Genomic DNA, 13345 nt, shown 5'->3' with positions numbered 1-13345 from the left:
AAGTTACCCACCACAACCCAACACAAACACATCTCACTGCCCACGCCTCACTGTACTATTTCCAGTAATCATAAAGACTTTGCCAAATACAATAACAAGGGAGAATGCAATTTCTTCCCAACTATGGTCATCATCTGAACGGTGGAGTCCACTTATTTATTAAGATTAAAGGGCACTTAACCAGCATGCAAAGCCACACATCACTCAAGACTCAGTCACCACAGGTGGAGACAGACAACACTCTCTCGCCACTTTGACCATAACCTTCACCATGGGCACCATTTCCTTTCCAAATCAAAGGCCCCTTTTACAGACACTTTTCCTAAGCCAGAACACCAATGAGGAATGAGAAAGAGAGTGGGAGAGAGAGAGAGAGAGAGAGAGAGAGAGAGAGAGAGAGAGAGAGACGGAGAGAGACGAGAACCGTGATGATGACTTATTTCTGGAAGCGGGCCGCAGCTCCGTCATTCATATAATCCTGGCCGGGCGGTGATAAGACTAAGCCCAGGGACAGATTGCCCTAATCTGAAAGTCAACCTGGAGGAAGTCATAACCAAATATATTATGGTAGGGCACAAGCCACTCCTGCCTGATACCGACCTCTAAAGGTGTGAGGGGGAGATAGAGGCGGCCGTGTCTAGTTTGCCCAGGAAAGAGGCCCAGGTTTTTTTCCATGTATATATATATATGTGAATCCGCCTCTACTCTAATCTCATCTGAACGGAGGCCCTCTGTGCGTGTGTGATACAAACTCGGGCCACAGGTTGTTTTCCGACGTCAACAAACAGAAGCCACAGCAAGAGACAAAGGTTGAAAGAGGACACATGGGAATCGCGATATGCAGACAGCCGCTTATTTTCAGAGCGAAAACACACCAAACACGACAACCCCAACCCAGACCTGTGTGTCCCGCGCAATGATACCGAATGATTTAAACTGGGACTGACACCCTAAAGTGCTGCTTGGATTTCTGCTGTCAGCTGTACGACAAAAGAAAAGAAAATCATGAGATGAGCCGGAGGTGCCGAGCAGCCATGTTATATAGCACTCAGCCCCGCTGACAAGTCCCGGACAAAGGCCTGTCTCTCCTGTTCCTCTTTGTTCAGTCGGCGGACATAAAAGAAGGTCAGAGCCAATCAGGGTAATGGGTCTAATCTCCATTTAGTGATGTGGCAGGCAGGACTGGCGGCCCTGTCACTGTTAATGCCGTCCACTAAAAGGCCACCCTCCAGAGTCGACAAATCTTATTTGTGCGTCTTCCACAAGCACACTAGCCGACTGTGTTGCACAAAGGCCCTTTGCGTTTTTTTCCCCCTCCAGCATTAATGTAGAATGAGAAATTACATTGGGCTGACTGGAGATAGGGATAATTATATTGTGCTCATACGAAGAATTATCACTGTCATCAATGGATCTACTAAAAGATCCTTGATGAAGAATGCCAAAATTTTACTTGGCAGGCATAAAACCAGGCTCACGACAGGCCAACATTTACAAAGAGCTTATATTCTACTCAGGGCATGATAATTACTTAATGAAACTAATTATCTGATTATGTTATCATCTTAATTGCTGGTGGTGGGAAACAATCCCTAAACATGTGGGCTGTCTGCCTTTCTACTATCTCCACAGTGACTGATGTAAGCAAGAAAGAACAGAGTCATGAGAATTTGAATGGAGATGAAGTGCCTTGGTATCATCTCCTGGTAAAAACAGACTTACAGTCACACACACACATGCACGCACGCACGCACGCACACACGAACACACACACACACACACACACAGTACATACAGTAGGTTAATAAACACAAAAATACGCACTCTAAAAACACTGTGACCCAAACATGCCCACACACAGAGAGGTAGAACCTAATGTGAGCTTTGATCACAAGCTGTAGTGAAATTATGCCAATGTGTTGATTTGGAACAAATTCATGGCTATTTTGCAGCCTTGTCTGCGCTACATAAGTGGCCGAGAAGACTGTCCGCAAACCACGAGCTGCAATGTTTACGTGTGGCTTTAAAGGGTTTCCTGCTCTTCCCCTCACTCTCTCATCTGTTTTGAATTAGGACAGTCAGAAAAGAATTACGTCCTTTAAGCTGCTTACCACAAAATAATACCCTCTTCTTCAGAACAGCTGAGGAAAAAGGCTGACTGATAAGTGTTTTTCCCTGCCTCTTCCAACATAACAAAAAAAAAAGAAAAGAAATATGTGACGTACTGTTAGGGGGTATTGCCAGAAACCGACTTGCACTTTGGTTTAGACTGTATGCTTACATTAATAGACCTCATCCACTTGGGGGCATCAGCATGCTCCTGAGTTATCTGTAGGCCTGGCTATGTCATGCAAAACAATTCAGTGTTGTGAGAATGGTATGCCAGTTTGGCTAAAGGTGGAGAAATTTGTTTATCATTGCTTTGGTCTGAACCCTTTTTATAGACCAAAAGACAAGTTTAATGTGCCCCTTTTGTTGCTAGATGTTTAATGTGATTTGTCCCATGTTTTAGTTTTGTACTATTTTTTTTAATGTATTTTTATCTTTAAAATACTTAGCTAGCTTTGTGACTACAGTTACACAGACTAAAGTTTTGCATAATTACGGAACGCTGCTGGGTCATCCAACCCAAATAATCAAAGGATCAAGCTGTTACCAGGCAACCAATCGAGCTATTTGTTGCAAACACCTTAATGTAGTTTGCTGTCACTTAATGTAAGCAAACACGTCTCTTTAGAAATAGAGAGCTTGACCAGGAACATGGCTTTTTCAAGAAAAGTGGACATGGGAGTCTTTCTTCATTGAGTTTAATGGGGCTGCAACTGGTCTGATTTGCAAAGAGAAAATCTCTAAAGACTTAATTTAAAGCACCATTACACTACCAAACATGTTGATGAGTCTATAAAGGGCTTGAAGGTGATGTAAGAGAAAGGCATGCCAACATTTGAGAGCCCTCTCCTTCCAGCAGAAGTTCTTCTTCCAAAGAGCCATAAAGGAATATTCTGTCTGCATTGAAACTAGTTAAGTTAAGCAATAACTAAAGCTATTTTTGAAAGACTGTAAATGTTCTTGTGCAGGTTGTGAATACCATCTGCCAAGAAAATCATCTTCTTTGATGTTTAGAAATGCCAGTCTGAAAGCAAATACAGAGGCAGAATATGACATGTATGCACACTGTAGGCCTACTGTAGGCTTACTGTACGCATCAATACAACAGTACAGTACTTCATTTTGGCACTTGATTAAAGCACCAACAAGGGGTAAATGAGCTATGGGTACTAAAGACCATTTTGAGATCATAGAACATTTTCCCTCATTCCCTATTGCACTGGTCCCCTTTTAAGATCACCTACCAAGTGGCCTGAGGGTAATCTGAATTTGAAGGCCCTGCCCTTGACGTTGTTATTAAGCATTGCTGTTCAAAACAGTATTGTATTGCTGCAATTATGCAGAAATGGGAAATTAAAAAGGTGACAAGTCAAAGTGGTGAGAGTGTTTTTGACTTTATACACAAAGAACAGGCACTTAAGATCCCCATCATTCTCTGGATCTATGGCTATCAGCATCTTTTGCTTTCAATCGATATGCTTTGTGCAGCTGCTTTCATCGGCTGTGCCAGAAAAACAACCCAAGTGCGTGTTAGCAGGAAGGAGCTCAATGGCACAGTTCTCCTCAGTGCATGATCATCGGATGATTTCAAAGCGAAGCATTCGCTCACAATCAGCAGTTGGCAGGGTGAAGCAGCTTTACTCCAAATGGGATAGAAATCAGAAGATTTCCTGTTTCGGCGAATTTGGTGCGGGGACAGCTAATGCAGTTTAACAGACAAAGTAAACTACATTAGCTGTTAAACTGCATAATGAGGTTTACTTTGTCTCAGGCAGAAATTCACATATTTGATGTTTGTCTTTTTTCCCAGATATGCTGGAATAATTTCAAATGGGCTATGGACCTAGTCATGAATTGTCCTGTATCCTTAAAGGTGCTCTAAGCGATGTTACACGGTTTTTAAGCTAAAACATTTTTTTGTCACACACAGCAAACATCACCTCACCATCCGCTAGCTGCCTGTGCCCTGAATACACTGTAAAAAAATGCGTCTCTGTGGACAGGCCAGGCTCCAAAAATGGCAACAAAAACAACTTGGTCCAGCCTGGACCATAAAAACATAACAAGCTGTTCCAGAGATGCGCATTTAGGAGAGTTTAAATTGCACGGGAGGGAGGGGGAAGGAGTAGTGAGCTAGCTCTCTGTTTTGTTTAAACGTTAACAGAAGTGACATTACCCAACATCGAAAATAAATACCCAACATCGGAAATAAAACACAATGCAAAATTACAGCAACAAAAAACCCACAATCTCAATTGCTTATTATTAACAAACAGGCTGGTGTTTCATCAAGACTACAGAGACATTTGAGAAAATTAAATTCCACTCAATAAAGAGACCAAGGGCAAAAAAACTGTGGTTTCAATTAATCTCTCTCTCTCTCTCTCTTTCTCTCTTTCTCTCCCTCTCTCTCAGAGTAGACTGGGGGTGGGGGGGTTGAGGAGGGCTCATAGTAGTTTTTTAAGGTGTTTTTGATCCATACAATGGTTTTTTAAATGTCAAAAAGTTTCTCTCTCTCTCTCTCTCTCTCTCTCTCTCTCTCTGTCAGAGTAAAGTTGTATATCAGATCTAGCACTGAAACTCCGGCCCATGGAAGTTAGTTGCAGAAGGGACCTCCTCTCTCTCTCTCTCTCTCTCTCTCTCTCTCTCTCTCTCTCTCTCTCTCTCTCTCTCTCTCTCTCTCTCTCTCTCTCTTCCTGTTGGCCCACATGTGTCTGTCCAGCTCGCCCACGTGAGTGCCCGGCGCAGCATGCACTGGTACACGATGATAGAGACGGACAAGTTAAGCCTGTGAAGAGTCAAGGGGGCGAGTGAGTGAGCGAGCGAGCAAGGCCGAGGCGATGTGCTTTCCTGCTATCTCAAAGACCCCACATTTAAAGCCCAGCACTCGATGCTCACGCCAAATACCAAGGACCCCGTGATGACTGCTGTCTGTGAAACATTTCAGTGCACAACGTAAAATGATCAGTAAATGACAAAACAGCCCTATGTGAGTCTGGCTGATGATTTACTGTAATGTGTCATAAAGCACGACATCTGTGAAGAATCTCAATTGGGGCGGGAGAGGAATAAAAGCTTTTTTTTTCTTTTAAAAAAAGAATGTAACTATCATAAAGAAGCGGTTATTTCCATACCCTTTTAAGTGCCACGGTAGCAGCATATTGTTAACATGTGGTCAGGTCAGAAACCAGCCTCAGTGGTTTTATTATTTTATGAGCTTCACAAAAAAATGTGTGTATGTAAATAAAACATATGTCAGGTGGCTGATGGGAATTACTGGCTAAACAAGATGGAGGGAGGGGGAAGGAATGAAAGGAAAACGGAAAATGAAGTGGTGGCAACACACACAGAGAGTAGAGTGGAAAGTATGGAGTACGTTTTTCTGAGACCTCTGAAGGTAATTCCAAAGCATAAATTAGGATTAAGACTGGCATGCAACCTCAGGGAAAAAAAGGGGGGGGGGGGTGGTTACATATTTGTAAAACTCAAGCTGCCACACAGCCTACGAGGGACTTTTGTGGGGCATGTGTTCCTCTTTAAAGATGACAGCCACATGTTAAACCACTTTCACATTTTCCCTCTTCAAAAGAAAGGAAAAGAAGAAACACCCACCCACCCACCCAAACATACACTACAATGTTGATAGTTTGTTGGGTGGCATGAGACAGATAGTTGTCACGTTACTGCACAAATGAGCAAGGAAGGCACACACAAACACACAAACTAACAAACAAACAAACAAACAAATGAGCACATCTGTACAGGTGGTGCTGCCTAATAGACGGCTGAGGTCACAGCACTAATAACACGAACAAACACCAAACACATCTGCCGTTGATCTCTGGGTCACTTACCAACCTCCATATTACTAGCACACTTGAGCCCTGTGAAGCCGGTGCGACACTCACATGTGTACGCCTCGTTGCTCAGTGCTGTGAGGCAGGTGCCCCCATTCTCACATGGGTTGGGCTCGCACGTCTCCTCTGCAATGACAGGATAAACAAACAGAGAGAAGATCAGACAATAGCTAGCAAACAACAAAAAAAGGTGGTTATTAGAGGTTATTTCTGAAAAAAACGAGCCATCTGGCAATTATTATTATTATGTCACTCTTGGTGGTCAGAAACATTCTAGTTAGCTACAATTTATTTATTTTTATTTACATTTCAGGCTGACCATAGGGCAGGAGCATACAGATATCACAATATTTCATAATTCTTTGTGTGAATGCCTGAAAGCATCACTAGAGCTAAAACAGGCTGCAGAGGGACGAAGGTGGTGTCAGACGAGGATCGTGCAGGGGAGATGAAGAAGCCCCCATCTTTATCTCCTGGGGGCTCCGAGCAGAGCTTATCTTATGGGGCCATATTTGCTTCAGCATGCACCAAGGTCCTCGCGCAAACCACATCCACGTGCACTCCAGCAACAGAGCGACGCAGAGTACCTGACCCCCGTGTGGGCTAACATGCCTGTAACCTGTCTGAGGCTATTCTGCCCTAATGTAACACGTCATCATCAAAGCAGGTCAGAGCCGGGTAAGAGCCTCAGCAGCCTTGCAGTTGGTCGGTGATAATGGAGAGGAGCGACACTGGGGTGAGGGGCCCTGGAGACAACAGCTGGTTTATGAGGACGATTTGCTTGGGAGCTGTGTAATTGGCACACGCAATAATGAAACAATGCTCTATAAACCTTCCAAGCATGCAGAGTGCATTGGCAGTGTTTTTTTTTTTGTCAACGTACGAGGGAGAAATGCGGGCAGGGAATTGCCTTCCTTCCTATTGAGAGGAAGGGTGGGAATAGCTAGTGGGAAGGCGGTTTGGGGTAGGGGGGCTGGGAGGGTGGAGGGGGGAGACGGGGAGGTATAGCAGCGTTTCTCCTGCTAATTGGATATAATGGCTGCAGGGAATAGCTCCTGGAAGCCCCGGGCAAGATGGCGCGAAATAACAAAACACACGGAGACACTTGGCGCTGGAGGCAAACATGAAAGACAGACGCAGATGGCTTAACAAGCCAAAACACCCTGATGAAGAGCTCAGAGGAGGAACGCCAGACCCACAGATAGATAGATAGGAAGAGATACAAAAAAGAGAGTGTGTTAGAGAGAGGGGGATGAGAGGGGGTAAGAGAGAGAAAGAAAGAAAGAAAGAAAGAAAGAAAGAAAGAGAAAAAGCCCAAGAGAGAGAGGGGGAGGGGGGGTGGTGGTAAGAACACAGTGTGTGCAGTGAGCACTGCAATGAAAGGAAGCAATGTCAGGGAGCAGACTGAGCGTTTAGCACTGAAAGGTTTGCACAGGGGAGTGGAGTCTGCCTGAGGACAGGAGATGGCAATTGGGCCTTTGAAGACTTAAAAGTCGTCTGGAGCTGCGCAAGTAGGGAAATCCCCTCGGGGACTGTCCTTTTCCTGATCCACCCCCTCCCCAACTCAGGAGTATCGCGACTGTACGTCTGCAGGACAGCTGGTAACAGGTGGAGGACAGAGGATATGGGATATTCCTAGACAGTGATGACCTTATTCAATCACTGTGTGAAGATCCAACAGAAACAGCACTTTCCCATGGAAAAGAGGCAAAAAGTAAATGTTGACCAATGGCTACCTTCTACAGTACATGTGCTTTGAGCAGGGGCCAACTCCAATGAATCAGACTCTGCTCATCCTGACCACTGTAGTGCCAGCAAGCCAAGCCAATAGTAATACTGATCCATCTGTGGTACCAGGTATATTTCGTTTAATATGGAGATCACCTAACCTCAGCCATAAACACAGACCATATGCAAAAAATTCCCTTTCCAAGAGGGAATTGAAAGTTGCCTCAATGGGATTTTTTCTCCTTTCAAGGGTTTTGGTCTGCGATAAAGCACTCTGATATCCTGCTGTTTCTAACCAGCTTCAGACAGCACATGAGCCTCAAATAGCACAGAGGGTAAATAAGACAAAAGGGTAAGCACAACCATGTCTGGAATGAGAATGTAAAGAGAGTGGTAATTAATGTTTAGACTTTACATCTTATTGCAGCTACTGGAGAGAAATGCTAATTGTGCCTTTGCGCTCACTTATTCAAGCACTGTATGAATAATAGATGCCTTTGTTTGCCACACAAATGGTTTAAATACAAATATGATGCAAACATTTTAATATTGACGCAAATATAATTATTTACAGCAAAACCAGTGCACAAACAGTAGCACACTTACGTTCTTTGGAGTGTCTATAAGAGATTTTGCTTACTAGAGACTGGAGTCCTTCCAAAGCTACAAGATGTCTGGATACTCCTTAGCTAAGGAGTGTACTCTAAACCCTTTTAGCATTGGACCCTTTTGCCAATTTAAGTTATTTTAGCAGGAAAGCAGGGGGCTTTTTAATAACTAATAATGCTTTTTGAGTATCAGAACAATGCTTAGCAAGAGAAAAAAACAGATTGGCTGTCTCTCTCAGGGGCGTCACTAGACCTTATTCACTGGGGCACGTGCCTTAGTAAAAGTCTCCAGTGCCCCAGTAAAATTCTAGCGCGGCTCCTGGAAACGGCATTCCTGAGCGCATCTTCGTGCCTGCTTTAATCATGACCAGAGCCTGTCACTTACCAGCCAATAAAAAAAAAAAAAAAGGAATAAAGAAAGGGGCCATAATAGCCAATCAGGAAATAGCACCTCTGTAGCTGGGTAAGATTGGGTAAGACCAATGAAAATCGTTCACATGATTCTTCCGAGTGTTTCGTTGTACTGCACACACATACACTGTGGAATCCGCTGGAGCTCATTACATCACTTTGAGCACAGAGTAAGTCGTCCCCTGTTTAATGTTACAACAAATTCACAACTTGTTTGACAGAAAAAATGACAAGTTGATCGCTGTTAGAGAGTGTTACTGTTACCCACATAACTAGCATCTGTTTTTCAATGCTTAGCGTCATTGTAGCCTAAATTTAGCAACAGTTTACCAGCTTGTGCTCTCTCACTCACACACACACTCACACCATGCGTAGGCTGCCTGCACACATGCGGACAATTAATAAGTAGGCCTATAAGTAATGTATACGTATACTGTAGAGAGTCCTGTAAAAGTAGCCTATACTGTTTGTGAAGCTGTCCTACTGTAAAATTAAACATAGCCTTCTGACAAACTATTCAGAGATGGACATCAGAAAATTCTTCCTGAACAGAGGCAGAGGGAGAGGAACAGTGAGGAGGATGAGGGAGGTATGATAATTTTGCCCACATTAACGGTAACATTAACATTTATGCTGGTAATAGCCAGTGCTGTGATTTGATCAATGGTTTAATGGCAAACTTAAATAAGGATGTTGCTGGATAGTGGCTGCTACAACAATTGAGGGAGAGAGTGCTGGAGGAGGAGAAGAAGGTCGAAGAGAGGGAGAAGAGAGGGGAGAAAGAGGTTGGGCAGTCCAGTACCAGGCAGGGGGAGGAGGAGGAGGAGAGAGACAGGCAAGAAACGGATGAGGACATGATGAGGGCTAGACGTAAAACTATTCAGAGTATGGAGGAGGATGTCTGTGACCTAGGGGAGATATGTGATGGTCCAAATCAGGCTAGCCATTTATTTCATATTGCGCGCACAGTTATTATTATTATTTTTTTTTTTTTAATGTATTGGGAGTTGGGGGCCTGTGCCCCAGCAAAGCTCTAGGTCTAGAATCGCCTCTGGTCTCTCTGGTATAATAGTGTTGCCTTAAAGGTCCCCCTCTAAGTCTTTCTATATCAAAAACAAAATATTAGAAAACAATATTATTCATTACATTCATTAGTCCCCTTTGCTCCCAGATATCTTTAAATCTGTTGGGATCTCATTACTTTTGTGAGCATATTTGAATCACTTAGAACTGTTGAGTGATTCTGTGACTTGTATGCTTGTATTACTATAAACGTAGGCCTAATTCTTAGATATACTCTGTGTGTCTATAGTAGATAGATGATAGATAGATACTTTATTGATCCCCAAGGGGAAATTCAAGGGTCTCAGTAGCATACAGACATAACACACAACATGCACTTACAGCAGAAATGGTAAACATAAGTATAAACATATAACTAAACTCCACTGTACAGTGAGTGTCATGGTGAAGGTGCAAAAAGCTGTCCAACATTAGTCCAACAGTGCAACAGTGCAAGAGTAAGGTCTAGAGACCAGCATAAATAATATGGACAAATAGGAGAGTAAAGTATAATGTAGACAGGGTAAAATAAAAAACTATTTCCGTGCAAGAACAGGTTGAGGTAATAGGGTTATAGCCATTCATTCATTCAGTATTGTAGCAGAAGCCTGACCGCAGCCAATGATCATGTGTGCTAATATAGCATGAAAAACAGTGTCGCAGTAAAACAGTAGTGAAAACATTAGGCTGTGTACATTAGTAAAACAGTAGTAAAACAGTAGTAAAGCAGTAGTGGGCAGTCAGTACTCAAACATGGAGAGGGTGGAGAGGTAGACAGACTAAGCAGAGAAGTCTATTTCTCCTCTTCCCTTTAGTGAGGCATTGAACAGTTCAATGGCCCTAGGAACAAATGACTTCCTCAGCCTTTCAGTTCTGCATGGCAGTGAGCGAAGTCTCCAGCTGATCAAGCTCTTTTGCTTTTAGTCAGGGGTGTGTAACAGAAACAGACATAATGTTATTTAATATTTAATTTAACAAAATTAGATGATTCATCTAAACATGTCTTTTCTCCCTTTACAATAAAAGCTTTGGACATTAAGTTGGGGCATGGATATGAATAGGGTCTAATCAGACGGACTATGGACACATCAAGTGAGCTTAATCGTTTAAACAGGAGACCTCACTGAAAGGTGCCTGAGAAAGACAGTTGATTGAAAGGGGCACACCAGCTCTGTGTTTCCACACTATTAGCTGACCAGTCACAAGAGTCAGTTGATTGAGATCCGCAGACACAAGATAGCCCCCTGTTGCAAAGACGGTGAGCTCTGCTACCCTTCTGTAAGATACTAGAAACCACGTAAATGGTTGGATGCCAAGGGAGCAAAAGTTTAGCGTGCAGAAGTGCAAGAATTCAGCCATGGAGTGTTAGTAGAGACGTTAAAGGAATGTTAAATAGATAAAAGAGAAAAGCTAAGTGTCAGTTAAGTGAGGTCATTTATGACCACAACATGGAAAAAGAGATCGGTTGGCTAATTTAGGGCTGGTATTTGCAGTGTGTCTGGAAACTGTAACAGAGATGGGGATTCCTCTATGATTATTGCAATGGAGAGAGAGCAAGGGGAGTTGTGGTACCAAAGCAGAAACTATTTTGGCCTATAATTCTTCAGAGTACAATGTTTTGATAGCAGTGAAGAACATAGTTATGTGCTGAATAGCAGACAACCCAATAGATGCTCCCACACAAAAAGCCAAAAGTTAAGCTTTTAATAATCTAGATTATTAGTTAAGCAATATGGCATAAGCCAGAGTGGACAGAACATTCACCTACTCTTTATTTACTAAAACTTCTTACTCAAATGTGACCTTATGAAATCACTGCTCTCTCTCTTTGAAAGAATGGAACGTTTTTGTTGGACAGTTCAATGCAAAATGCAGAGTGATTACTAGCTGTAATTACTACTGTAATGTGAGTGGGGATCTCCTGAGATTTTACTAATGTCTAATAGAATGCCTCTGGTCCAATCAGAAATTAATAAATAATTGGACCAAACGTGAATAATGTGATTTGGGAAATTCAGAATGTGAAGACTTCATGATGTGGTTTTCCTGGCCCTTCCCATACCTTTGGCTTTGTACCTTGCCCTGTCATGTGAAATACATTTAGTCCCTGTGGTAACTGATTGACATTATTAGGGCACAATCTGACAAAATTCTTTTTTTTTTTGGAATACCAGTACATCCTGGCATCATCAGTAATTTAGTCTGACAAATACTGGATGTGCAATTTCAATGACAACATGCACTTGCTGAGTTGATCTTTTAAAAAAGATTGCTGGCCTACCCCCTGTTAGAATACATGTACTTTGGTGACTGTTATATGGTTACGGGCATAAAAGAGGAGAGTTATGAATGAGGTTATCAGAAAGCTGCATGCACCATTTTGACTTAGTAGTGTGACACAGTAAGTGAAACTATTTTGAGCTGACAGTGACTAATGGTGAAGGTAGGCCCTTAAATCCATATCAATGGCATATCAATTTGAAAGCAAGTCTACTTAAAAGTAATTCTACAGAGCCTTTTGAACAGTACAATAACACTCGACTATAAATGAGGCACACTTGATTTGAGAGATAAAAACAAAAAAACTTCAACTTGTTATCGAATTTCATTTTGTGTGTGTGTGTGTGTGTGTGTGTGTGTGTGTGTGTGTGTGTGTGTGTGTGTGCATTTGTAAACACTGTGAGAATAGAGTGTCTCAGGTCTGGAAAAATCAAGTGTCCGTGCTTAACCTTGGCGATTGCTAAACTAAACCCAACCCATAAGGTGACAGAGGGTCCCAGTTGACTATTTGAAAATATTTTGAAGAGCATTTAATGAACAATTATTATTTACTTTTTCACAGTCGAAGGAACTCCATATCCTGTCTTTTATTAAATCCATGCATCTTTACAATGCAGGCATATGGTTTTAATCTATGTTAAGTGTGTTTTATTAGTATGTGTGCACTTTAGGAATGGAATATAATGCCCTTTATCTTTCGCAATCTGACTGCTATTGAACAAAAAAATGTACTACACACACACACACACACACACACACACACACACACACACAAACACACACACTCAGTTGTACACTGTATTTAATTAATTAACACAGTGTTTACTGTGGTTGTTCAATAAAACATTCACACAGTTTTGTTTTCCTGAAACAATCATTACCTCAGCATTGGTCGATGACACTAATAAAGACAAATAGTCATCATACTTTTCTTGGAGAAATAAAACATGTCTGTTGTTATGCAACTGGACTCACTTGTCCTTTTCATACCAAGTAGTACCCAGAACCCATCTGTGTGTTTTTAAGATTGTAGAGAATAGTAGCCTCTTCATCTTGTCTAGCTGACTTTGAAGAGAAGTTGTTTTTCAAGTTGTCGTACTTAATGTGATACATAAAACATGAACTCCACATCTGCTTCTGATACATGTCTTTGTGTAGGGAGGGTGTGTGTGTGGAGGTGGGAGCTGATTCAGAGCCAGTCAGAGTGTGTCCAACTCTTTTATCAAGAACCCTTCTTAAGAACCGAAAATGAGGATGAATTATTAAGGAGACACGCCGACATCCCAGAAG

At 42.3% G+C, this 13345-nt stretch overlaps 1 protein-coding gene across 3 annotated transcripts in view; it reads right to left on the bottom strand.

Annotated features, from left to right (window-relative positions):
* The window catches only part of edil3a (EGF-like repeats and discoidin I-like domains 3a), a 127972-nt gene that overhangs the window by 97492 nt on the left and 17135 nt on the right, over positions 1 to 13345 (bottom strand). The window contains exon 2 of one of the 3 annotated variants that reach the window (XM_048244166.1): positions 5964 to 6092. The exons of 1 other annotated variant lie outside the window; for it this stretch is intronic. In XM_048244166.1, coding sequence (XP_048100123.1) covers positions 5964 to 6092 — 129 coding nt within the window. The remainder of the gene's footprint in view (positions 1 to 5963; positions 6093 to 13345) is intronic. One more of the 3 variants, XM_048244167.1, reaches the window with a different exon arrangement.

The sequence above is a fragment of the Alosa alosa genome, chromosome 5, assembly GCF_017589495.1.
Source record: "Alosa alosa isolate M-15738 ecotype Scorff River chromosome 5, AALO_Geno_1.1, whole genome shotgun sequence".
In the NCBI taxonomy this organism is placed as follows: Eukaryota; Metazoa; Chordata; class Actinopteri; order Clupeiformes; family Clupeidae; genus Alosa; species Alosa alosa.
This window is presented reverse-complemented; position numbering and strand designations above follow the sequence as displayed.